General features: G+C 33.5%; 1 protein-coding gene across 2 annotated transcripts; it reads left to right on the plus strand.

Annotated features, from left to right (window-relative positions):
* LOC109350156 (alpha-amylase 3, chloroplastic) lies at nucleotides 2,285-11,360 on the plus strand. 2 transcript variants are annotated; one of them, XM_019591313.1, is made up of 14 exons: nucleotides 2,285-2,596; nucleotides 2,867-2,997; nucleotides 3,266-3,320; nucleotides 3,413-3,538; nucleotides 3,670-3,790; nucleotides 4,288-4,646; nucleotides 5,467-5,641; nucleotides 5,675-6,149; nucleotides 6,430-6,619; nucleotides 7,218-7,324; nucleotides 8,184-8,433; nucleotides 9,584-9,706; nucleotides 10,358-10,525; nucleotides 10,931-11,360. In XM_019591313.1, exons 1-14 carry the CDS (start codon nucleotides 2,336-2,338, stop codon nucleotides 11,087-11,089), a joined length of 2,700 nt encoding a protein of 899 aa, XP_019446858.1. In that variant the 5' UTR covers nucleotides 2,285-2,335; the 3' UTR covers nucleotides 11,090-11,360. The 2 variants fall into 2 exon arrangements, with proteins under 2 accessions (XP_019446858.1, XP_019446856.1); XM_019591311.1 differs by having other exon boundaries at nucleotides 2,286-2,596; nucleotides 5,467-6,149.

Raw genomic sequence — 12,665 nt, forward strand, 5'->3', positions numbered from 1 at the left:
TTTCTGATTACTCTCAAGCTTTTGGTCAGAACATCAATAAGTCAAAGAGTAAGTTCTACACTACTATGGTTTCAACCAGAAGAATATCAAACATTGTTGAGGTTTTAGGCTTCTCCTCTAGTTCCTTGCCTTTTAAGTAGTTGGGGTGCCTTTGTTCCTAGGAAAGCCTATAAGAGGACATATGCAACAAAATGTAGACATGATTATAAACAAGTTAGCCACTTGTAAAGGATCCTTGCTATCAATAATGGGAAGAATGGAATTAGTGAAGTCTGTAATTCATAGCATGTTGATATACAGTTTTCACATTTATGCTTGGCCTACTCAACTTCTTAAGCGCTTAGACAAATGCATTAGAAATTTTGTTTGGTCTGGTAATACTAGTATCAAAAAGCTTATCATAGTTGCCTGGAAGAATGTGTGTCTTCCTTTAAAAGAAGGAGGGTTAGGTTTAAAGTCAATTAAAAAGCTTAATCATGATGTTTTGTTGAAGCTCTCTGGGGAAATGTTGAATTCTTCTCAGGAATGAGCATTGTTTTATAAGCAAAGATTTGGCAGAGCTAATACTCTTTCGGCCAGATATTTCAAGTCTTCCATATGACCTGGTATAAAAAGAAATTGGAACAATGTGAAAAGGAATTCTTTATTTATCATTGGAGATGGTCAAAATACAAACTTCTAGTTGGATAACTGGCTGGGAGAGCCCCTGGCTGGGAGAGCCCCTGGCTGGGAAAGCCCCTGGCTGATTCTATGCAAATACTAGTGGAAATCCATTCTAATTTACTTGCCAATGTTGATGATTTCATTATTAACTCAAAATGGGTTTTGCTTAATCTCTTGGTGGATATGTTTCCTAACATCACGAGGAAAATATATCAAATTATCATACATGTGGGAAAAGATAGACTTATTTGGAAAGATTCTAATGATGGTGTGTTGTCTCTTAAGGAGGCTTATCAACACCCGAGTCCTGGTGCAATTCAGCTGAATTGGGGGGAGGTCATATGGTCATCATCCATCCCTCCTTCAAAATTTTTCACAACATGGAGACTAATTAACAAGAAAATGCCCACTGATGAGAAGCTGAAAAGAAGAGGATGCTCTTTGGCTTCCATTTGTGATTTATGCAAGACAATTGAGGATTGCTCTGATCATTTATTCTTCACATGTCCTTTTGTTGTATGAATCTGGAATTGGTTGAATAGAACATTCTCAAATCAGTTGGATACCTCCTCAATATCAAACATACTCAAACTAAGTCAAAGGAATTGGAGCAACCAGATGAAACAAGTGGTGGTTGCTAGTATAATTCATAGAGTAAATTACACTGACACCCCTTGAATTTTAGCGAAATTATGCAAACCACCCCTCACTTTTTACACCTACACAAACTCCCCTAATTTTTATATTTTCATTACACTGATAACCCATGCACGAAAAATATGTGTAATCTTTTAAACAAAAAATGTGATAAATTTAATTTAGTAAAGCAAAACATGGTATATTGTGGAGACAAGTCCAAATAATATATGAGTCAATACCTCTTTCTTATTTTTGGTTCGTTACAATATAGTATGAGAGCGATTTAAACAATATCGCTTTAGAATTGTTGATGCATTTTGTAACCAAAAATAATAAAGATACATTGATTTGTATATTATTTGGACCATGTTAGTCTTGGAACCCAAACCTGATCATGAATCCGATTAAATATAATGCATATACATTTTACATAAAATCTTCTCAATATTACTTATTATTATGAATATGAAATTTGTTTGACGTATTAAATGATATCTATGTTATTAGTCATGGATATATAATGGAAAAAAAATTAGAAAATCAATGTTATTTTTGAGACAAAAAATATCTCTATTTTTTATACATTGAATATATATACCTAAAATATTATTAATGATCACACCATGATTATTTCTTATCTAATACTAAATATCCATCAAATAATTTCTGAATTCAATCTTAAATCCAATAAGATTGGGCTATATTGGATCATACTATGATCAAACCAGACCAAATAAGTTAAACAAAAAAATATGCGTCCACCGATTAGGATGATACTTTACTGACAAAAGAAGAAAGGAAAAATCCATCAATCTCGAGAAGAAATTGGAAAATTTGATGAATTTTTTCTAAAAATATCTGTCCACAAATCATAATCCACATATCTGTCTTCTGTCGACACAATTTGGCAGCATTCATTCATTGTAAGGTGGCTACTATTTTCTGCCTCTCCTCTTCTTCATCTCATAAATACATTCCCTTCATTCATATCATAACAGAACAAACAGAACATAATACTAATAATAATAATACGATGAACATGTCTACTACCACACCATTCATCAACAAATGTTTCAAATCAAACCCATCATCATTTTTTATAACTTCTTTTTCTAACTTCACCCTTTTCTCCAATAATAACAATGTCTCTTTCTCTTCCAACTTTAAGAGGATACCCCATAAGTCCCACTCTCCAAAGTTTCAAACTTTTTCCACAAACACAGATACCCTTCACTCTCTTCAATCCTCTAATCTCTTATTCTCTCAAATTTTCCCCATCAACCGAACTCAATTGGTCTCTCTCTTTCTCTCTCACCCTCTTTGGTTTCTAGTTAATTCTTTTCATTTTTATAATTTCCCATTTTTATGATCCGAAAATGTTTTGAAGTTTGGATCAGATTATTTGTTTAATGTTTTCCTTTTATTTTCTGACCAAATCAAACAGAAAAGTTAAGTTTTTTATTTCAACTTTTCAAAAAGGAAATCAGAAAGTTAATATTTTTTCTTGTTATTAACTAGACATATTTGGGTGTGTTTAACATTGGAAAAATGGAATGTGGTTTAGGTGGAGGGAAAGATCATTGTAAGATTGGATCTGGTGAATGATTTGAAGAATTGGGAGCTTACAATTGGTTGCAATGTACCAGGCAAATGGATTCTTCATTGGGGAATTTCCCATGTGGATGATGTTGGAAGGTACATAAATCATCTTAAACATACAAGGTCTTTTTAATTTATTAATTTTCATTATATTTTGGAGATAATGTCTCACATTGAATGGAAAAAAAAGAATCTCAATTGTTATGATTTAAGCCAAAAGACTAGTGCATTAGGTGTGATACCCTTGTTTTTTTTAAATAACATATATGTGATGATTTGATTGAAATTATTGTAAGAGCTAAGTCTAAATGTTAATGATGTTATGAATAGATTATATGATTATGATGTAAGCTTGATTCTGCAGTGAATGGGATCAACCTCCTCACGATATAATACCTGAAGGTTCTGTTCCTATAAAGGTAGAAAATGGCTTCATGATCTCACATATGTGGCATATGTTGATTATTTTTTGCCTTGCATAAAGTTTGAGAGGGTGGAGTGAAAATTTCAGGACTATGCAATAGAGACACCTTTGAAGAAATCATCATCATCATCTGCTGAAGGAGATACTTTCCAGGAAGTCAAGATTGATCTTAAAACCAATAGTGAAATTTCGGCGATTAATTTTGTTCTCAAGGTTTATATTTAACATTTAGAAGTGATGTTAGTTTTAACTATTGGATATGTGGTTGATCTATGAACCTTTTGGCTCAAAATTTTCTTTTTCAATTTTCCCGCTTTCCAATTTGGGTGGTCCTGTTGATGTAGGATGAGGAAACCGGTGCTTGGTATCAACACAAAGGAAGAGATTTCAAGGTTCCTCTGATTAACTCCCTAAAGGAGGATGCTAATATAATCGGACTGAAAAGGGGCTTTAGCTTTTTGCCAGGTTTTTTTTTAAAAAACGTTATGCATTGTAATGTTTTTCCTTCTTCAATAAAGTGCATTCTGTTTCTCTTCTTAAACTTGTACTATGCCATGGCTTTATATACTTTTAGAGCGTAAAACAAATCATCATTGTATATTTGTATGATGTGTTTTTAATCCTAGTTCTAACTGGTTCCTGTTTGAGTATATTACCTTGAAGTTCTATAAATGAGAAACATTTTTGTTAAGATGCTTATAGATACTGACAATAGAGTGAAGAGCAATTAAAAATATTACAGCAAAGAAAAGAGAAAGATGAAGAAAATGTGTCGCCATTTGATATGTTTCTCAGTTTTGATATCTTTATTTTGGAAAGATCAGTCATGCTTATGTTATCAGTTAGGGATTCTCCTTTTATTTTCATTTTATTTATTATTTAGTCCTGTTGGCTGTGTCATTACACCAATTTTTGTAGTTAAATCGATCTGAGACCGTTTCATGGTATATCCTCTTTCGTAGGAGACTTGCCGCAGATATCTGATGTTCACCTGAATACGGAAGCAACACATAATGAAGTTGAAGATATCAACAGCAGTCTATCTAGAGATCAAAAACAAGAAAATAGTGAAGTGGGAGGTTTCTATGTAGAACTTCCTATTACGAAGGAGGTTACTATCAATAACTCGATCAACGTCTCCACTAGGAAATCCCCCGAGGCAACTGAGAATCTTTTATATTTAGAAACTGATATACCCGGAGATGTTGTCCTCCACTGGGGAGTTTGCAGAGATGATTCAAGAAGGTGGGAAGTTCCACCCGCTCCTCATCCTCCAGAAACAGTAGCATTTAAACAAAGAGCTTTAAGGACTCAATTACAGGTAGATAATTGACAAGTTATCGTCTTACCTTTTTTAATGTATTACGCAGTTAAATACATGTTAATAAAATCGTTTCATTGGTGATGTTTTTGCCTTCGATGTGTTCAGTTAACATGTTTCTATTACATAAATACTCCATGATGTTTTGAACTAAATTCTCATACCAGTTTTAAATTGTAATGAATCACATAATTTCCTGAGGAATCCATATATATTTTCAGAATCTGGACCATAAGAATTAAGATTGAATGCTTGTTTGAATTTCTTAATCATGTATTAACTTGTGTCTTCCCGTTCTTTGTTTAGTTGTGTATTTGTGTTTTCTTGAAGTTAAATCTATGCTCTGTTTTTATTTAAGCTATTTGATTATTAAACCCATTGAATGCACATAACTCTATATTTCTATATTTAAATAATTTTAACAACCCAGTGAAGCTTATCTCTCCCCTACTGCAGTTCTTCTTTAAATACTATTGTCGGTGCATATGCCTTGATGAGTTTATCTAATTATATTGGAATATTGAATACAAGATATTCAATCAATGTAGGGTGTGCTTGGTTTAATTTGGAAATAATCTGATTATCAATTATTGGATAAACTTAATGTCAAAAAATCATGCTTCAAAAGTTGTATTTATTCACCCAAAAGCAGTTGTAGAAACAACTTATGTTGCTTCCAAACACCTTCCTTCTCTGAAGATTAATGTTTTGGAGCATTAACAACTATTTTCCCTCAAAAGTAATCTGAACCAAACATCCTCATGTGAAATGCATTTATTTTATCTCGATGATATATTTACTTGTCTGTTCTATTTTGCAGTCAAGAGATAATGGAAAGGGAAATTCGGTACAAATCTCTCTAGAGGGAGAATTTTCAGGATTTCTTTTTGTTCTAAAGCTAAATGAAAATACTTGGTTAAATGACAAGGGAAATGACTTCTACATCCCTCTCTCAAGTTCTAGTAGCTTACTTATTGGCAATACAGATGATCAATCAAAAGCGGTGCAGAGGGAAGTGATTGAGGAGGCAAGTCAAGAGGAATCTACCTCTGCGTTTACCGATGGAATAATCAGTGAAATAAGGAATTTGGTGACAGACATTTCCTCTGAGAAGCATCGAAAGACAAAATCCAAAGAAGCACAAGAAATCATTCTTCAAGAAATTGAAAGACTGGCTGCTGAAGCCTATAGTGTCTTCAAAAGCTCTGTTCCAACTTTCTCAGAAGAAACTATTGTGGAATCTGAAGCTGCTGTAGAATCTGAGACACTGTTGTCGCTTGACTTGACTCCCAAAATAACCTCGGGGACAGGCACGGGTTATGAAATATTGTGCCAAGGGTTTAATTGGGAATCTCATAAATCTGGAAGATGGTACATGGAACTCAAAGAGAAAGCTGCAGAGTTAGCATCACTTGGCTTCACTGTGATTTGGTTACCACCACCTACAGAGTCTATTGCACCCGAAGGATACATGCCGAAGGATTTATATAATTTAAATTCAAGGTAAGTAACTTGATTAACATCCTTTTAATGGTCCAAGTATTTCACAATTGCTGATGCTAGTGTTAGGGAAATTGCTTATATTCAAAAGCATATTGGTAGCTTCAAATATTATCATTACTTATTCACTTGAGTAGCAGGCAATATTGCTTATCCTCTCACATTTATAAATGCATTAAAAAATAAACTGGAATATTCTTCGTTTTGAAGGATATAATGTGATCATACATTTTCAAAGAAGGAATTTTTTATATGATAGTTATGATTTTGTTTATTACATCAGATACGGAACCATTGATGAGCTGAAGGATGTGGTGAAAGGATTTCATAAAGTTGGAATCAAAGTATTAGGAGATGCTGTTTTAAATCACCGATGTGCCCACTATCAGAATAAGAATGGTATCTGGAACATATATGGGGGTCGTCTCAACTGGGATGATCGTGCAGTTGTCGCGGATGATCCACATTTTCAGGTTTAAGTCAACTTTTATACTGACTTTTTATCTAAAATAAATTTAACTAAACCAACTGTTGGATTGAATCAAACCAACTATTGGATTGAATCAAATCATTACAACTATAAGATCCGCAATTTTCAATGGGATTAAATGGTGGGCGATAAAATGTCAATAAGAGAATAAATTCTGTGTAGCAGAGATAAGAATGTTGTGTTGGATGAGTGGACACATTATACAAGATATAACCAGAAATGAATGCATAAGAAAGTTGGAGTAGCTCTTATTGTAGAAAAGATGGTAGAATCACATGTTAGTTAGGTGGTTTGAACATGTGTGCAGGAGACTGTTAGAAGCCACAATAAAAAGAGTAGATAAGTGGTGGTTAGTCCAACTTCTAGAGTAAGAAGGCCAAAAAACCATAGGGGAAACGATTATGAAAGATTTAGAGATCAATGTTTTGTCAATGAACATTATTTATGATAGAGCATTATGACGTCATTCTTAGATAGGTTATTTTTCTTTACATCTTTTGAACTGCTATGCTTTTGTTGTTAATATGAAAAACATTTCTAGCTGAATCTGGAACATAACGGTTATCCTTTCTATCATGCAGGGTAGAGGCAACAAGAGTAGTGGAGAAAATTTCCATGCTGCTCCAAACATTGATCATTCACAGGAATTTGTGAGAAATGATCTTAAAGAATGGTTATGTTGGTTGAGGTTAAATTCCATATCTTAATTTTCATTATCTTATTTATTATTAACACAATGTTCTGTCAGAGCCAATATATCCAATTAGTTTGTTAGCAGTTGAGAGGTTATACTCATATCGGGTTATGAGTATGCTACTGTGTTTTCATGAAAACTTAAAGACAGGTTTGGAAATTTAACAGTGTCTTTAATGTATGGTTTCATAATTAACTAAGCTTTAAAGTTCTACTTTATATTTGGTGGATTTGTGCTGACTTGCTGCTGATCCCAACGGGTTTATCTATCCATCTTTATTGGTCTAGTGGTGTAAGGCCCTGCTAGATCTCCAGGATGACCAAAAGGTCAAGGGTTCGATTCCTGGGAGCGACACTTGTTGGAGGGACAGCTATGCCTCCGAAAGGGATTAGTTCCTTACCCAAAAGGTGAGGAGATACCCTTGGTTGTACAAAAAAAAAAAGAGAACAAAATTAATGAATGTTTCTTGTAAGTAGAGTATTGAGGTCTTAATAGTGGCATGTAGTGGTTTTTATTACTTGAATAAACTAGTAGGTCTCCTGTTCAAACCCTCATTGCAACAATTCACACTAAACATTACAAATATTTCTTAAACTTGTTAAAGCATATACATAATTTTTTGTGTGAAATTAATATATCAGTTGGTTAACTTTAGACACAAAAGCATTGTGGTGCAGTGGTTGGTGTCAGTTCCATCAATCATCCAAATGCAGGTTCGAGTAGAATCCGCTTTGCCCATTGTTGTGAAAACATTTTACATAACCAATATAAATGTTCTGGTTCATGGTTCAACTCGGTCGGTCTTGAAATGTTGCAAGAATTGTGTATTTATCTCATAGTGTGCCATTTTCAGGAAAGAAATCGGGTACGATGGGTGGAGGCTTGACTTTGTAAGAGGATTTTGGGGTGGTTATGTAAAAGACTACCTTGATGCAAGTGAACCTTACTTTTCTGTAGGAGAATACTGGGATTCCCTCAGTTATAAATATGGTGAAATGGAACATAATCAAGATGCACATAGGCAGAGGATTGTTGACTGGATCAATGCCACAAATGGTTCCTCTGGTGCATTTGACGTTACAACCAAAGGGATTCTTCACTCTGTAAGCACTCATTTTGATGCCTTCAAATTTCAATAACACTTGTTCAAATTTATACATTCCATGTATAAAACTATTCTGAGTGTGTATACTTCTAACATGGCATGAAAATTAAGTTAATTGTATTTTTAAATATTATCGGTTAAATCTGTTCGTCAGAATTAGTTTGCAATGTGATAGGAACTGGATTAGAATAGCAAACAACTGAATATTTTGATCGAAATCACTATGAACATACTGAATTCTCCCTATGGCCAAAGCCCCCAACTACTCTCAACAAATGATTAGATGATCTCACCTTCTAACCCCACTCTTATTTATAGGCAACAATGCAACATGCCTTGTTTCTATAGTTATCCCCAGCCCCCGACTAACTAACCAACTAAATAATAATTTCCTAAATGAATGACTAAATAACTAACTTACAACTATCGAGATATATCTAACTAACCAATTACGGTTACCGATCACAATGTTTTTGTGCAAAGACAGTGTACTACTGTTTTCTTGAGCTTCTGTTTATTTAATTCATGTTTGGGCAAATTGAACTTATATATTTAGGGGAAATTGCATTGCATACCCCTCTGAGATTTTATCACGAACCTCCCCTAGTTTGCGTTTTGCAATGCACTTACACGCCTCTACCTAATGGTCCATTAAATTTTGCATAATGTGTGTTACACATGCTATTTGAGGCTGCAAATGTTTGGAAATGACATTATGACTAAAATTTCGTATTTGCCCAATGCTGGAGGATCAATTTGCCACAACAACATTTGTTGTTGGTATGCAACTCTGGCATGAGATGTATTATCTTGTCGTAAATGTTATGAATGTTATTTCTAAACATATGCTGATGCAGTCTCAAACAACATGCTTCAAATTTCCATAATTATTTTCTAACAGGTCGTTGAGTGGAGGGGGATTAGTGTCATATTTCAAAAATATAATATATGCAACTGTATTTATGTAAACAACCTTATTTTAGCCTGTTACATAATTTTTTTCGGACCAAAACTGACTGGACATCTTGTAAGGATGCTTCAAAACAATGAATTGAAACAAAAAAACATGATGTTACTATTTTTGCCTTGTACTAGTCGCTGCTTATTCTTTAATCTGGATAGTTTTAATTAAATTTTGCTCGATATAGGCATTGGAAAGATGTGAGTATTGGCGATTGTCAGATCAGAAGGGAAAACCCCCTGGTGTTCTAGGATGGTGGCCATCTCGTGCTGTCACTTTTATAGAAAATCATGATACGGGTTCTACACAGGTTTGAATTTCCCTGTATCAAAAATATCTTGGTACAAGTTGATGTATTTTTTGGATGAATTTGATTGAAATAATTTATTATCATTGACTGCTTCACCTATTGTTATGAATGATAACAATACTGTTAAGATTGGAGATTTTCAAAGATGGCATTTTACTTTGAACTTATTCTCATTATTCATGTAGGTTTATATATCAACATGTAGATATGTAGTTATGTAAATGCACATTAATGACTTTATTATATCTCTAATACGCTCCCTCAACAAGAGCCCTTGTGTGTGTAACGCATTTGCCCGTCTTTACCATGTGCTGAAATTTGAACTTTGACTTAAAGAATGAGGTGGCGTGGATTGATTTCTATACAATGTAGTTATAGAAGCTCTTATGAACCAACTCGTCCAAAAGCTTAAGCTATAAGTTGAAGGCACATGAGTAACTTTACTTAATCTCTAACGAACCACACTATGTATAATGTTTGCAATAACTGGGGTCAGATAACACTATCTGAGTTTGATACCCTTTATTCTATAGCCGAATCTATCCTCTTGCGGAAATTGGTTAGATTACATTGTTTTGAATCTTTTGATATGCTAGAGAAGTATCACTATTATCAACTATGATAAAATGTCTTTCATGTTTCCTCTTCAAGGGTCATTGGAGATTTCCTGGCGGAAAAGAAATGCAAGGATATGCTTACATTCTTACTCACCCTGGAACTCCGTCGGTGTTCTATGACCATATTTTCTCAAACTACAGAAATGAAATAGCGACACTAATCTCTCTCAGGAATCGGAACAAGGTCAACTGTAGGAGTACGGTGAGTATTTTAATATTCTTGTGTATACATAGTACTGTGTTTGCTTAAATGTTTTCTATTGGTAATGTTGTTTGTATTGTGACTTGAAGGTTATAACTTCAAATCCTAGAAACAACTATTTCGCTTGAGGGGGTATGGTTTAGAGCCTCATGCATTAGGCAACATTTTTTTTCATTGATAACTATAGTAATGATGTGTTTTCATTCTATTTCTTGTTAATTGTGAACGTGATCACGTTTTCATTACAAAACATTTCGCAAACCAAACTCGCAGTTACATTTTCACGATTTTCTAAAACTCTGAATGTTTGGGCAATTTTTTTGGCCATCTGATGTAATAATGCATTCAGGAGTTAATAACATTTGGATCACTCACTTAACTTTGTGTCTTGATGTTTGTTCCAAGGTTAAAATCCATAAGGCAGAAAGGGATGTTTATGCAGCAATAATAGATGAAAAAGTTGCTATGAAGATTGGACCTGGTCATTTTGAACCACCTAGTGGATCCCAAAATTGGTCATCAGTTTGGGAAGGAAGAGACTATAAGTTGTGGGAAGCATCATAATATGTATGTAATTAATTATTTGTAACTTGTATGTATGTATTTAAATTAGTCAAATCTAAATATTCAAGAATGGTGTTGCTAAAAGTATATATGTTGCATTGAAGCAATATTATTGAGAAGGGTGTTGAGGGTTCATTTCATCCAAATGCTGGAGCTCATAGGAATAGAAACCCTACAAGTAATTGTATCATGTATTAATATGTTTCAAAAGTATACACTGTATTTAGATATTTAGTAAAGTAAGAATGTATTGAATAACTGAATTGGTATTAAATAGTTATTTAACAGGTTCATGGATAAAGATTGCAATGTATTAAGTGTTGCATATATATTCATGAATTTCTAGTTCTTCATTTTTCACTTGTTCATATCTTTAATGAATGCTGCTCATGACATGATATTGGCCTGCAATTTTTGTAAAATTGATTTTACTTAATTTGGAGTTTGAAGTGAACTGTTTTATGTTTGGATGTTTTTATTATGAAAATAAATTTGTAGTAAAATTTGGTAAAAGTGGTAACTCCATGTAGAAGTTATATTTTCTTCCGGTCAAACCATGGTAATATGTTTGATATGAATTTCAAATCATGTTTATATTTTGTGATTTTAGAAGTTTTATGGGTGTAATAAAACACATGCATATTCGTGACTATATACTATATCCATGTAAGTTAGAATAAAGATTCATTTGATCGACATGATGAAAGACATTAGATTGGATAGTTTGTTATATCATGTTGCAATAAAGTGTTTGTTGAATCAATATGATAGAATAAGGTTGTTTTGTTCCCTTGATGTATTTCTTAAGGGATTTGAGTTAGAAATGAATAAGATAATATAGTTTTTCCCCTCATTCTCTTTTAGATGAATTCCGCTGTTGTCACCACCACTACTTCAATACCATCATTATTTAGTGTGTACCAAAATGAATCCATGGTGTATTTTTTATCTCATGGAGCTGAGTTAAAAATGAGTATGTATGGATGATGATAATTTTTATTAGAATTTATTGAAAAAGGAAAGTTTTATCACATTTTTTTTACATTTTTTATGTGATAAAAACTTTCTAATACTGTAAAAAGAATCATTTTCATATCTATATCCTCAGCCTAAAGGCTTATTAAGTGAACCTAAAAGAAATTTAATATTTGAAGTTTTCAATGAAGACATGAAGAGGCATGTTGTACATATGATATTGCAGCAATTGAGCAACAACATCCTACTGGTGCTTCTCAAGAGCAAAAGCCAAGCACAGACTGGATTCTCAAGGTCGAGAGTTCGATTCCTGGGAGCGACACTTAAGAGCAGCCACGAACCCTGAAATGAATTAGTTCCTTACCCAAAACGGTGAGGGAATATCTTTGGTAGTACAAAAAAAAAAGCCAAACACAGACCCTTAGCTCTTTCCAAACTAGAGTAACACTCCCTTCAGGTGAATTGGAATTGGACAGTACCAACAAACAAGATTCAACAACTCATCTTCCTTTACAGCATTAGGACTTCAAATTACAACATGAATTCTCCATCCTTCAACTGCACCAATATTTGATATGCCAACATCATAGGGAAATATAAC

This window comes from Lupinus angustifolius, chromosome LG06 (assembly GCF_001865875.1).
Source record: "Lupinus angustifolius cultivar Tanjil chromosome LG06, LupAngTanjil_v1.0, whole genome shotgun sequence".
Lineage (NCBI taxonomy): Eukaryota > Viridiplantae > Streptophyta > Magnoliopsida > Fabales > Fabaceae > Lupinus > Lupinus angustifolius.

Excerpts from the sequence above, each read along its gene's own strand:
- LOC109350156 (XM_019591311.1), top strand. The coding sequence starts at position 2,336 with ATGAACATGTCTACTACCACACCATTCATCAACAAATGTTTCAAATCA. Across the intron at positions 3,539-3,669 it reads CGATTAATTTTGTTCTCAAG|GATGAGGAAACCGGTGCTTG; the intron begins GTTTATATTTAA and ends CTGTTGATGTAG. Across the intron at positions 6,150-6,429 it reads TTATATAATTTAAATTCAAG|ATACGGAACCATTGATGAGC; the intron begins GTAAGTAACTTG and ends TTATTACATCAG.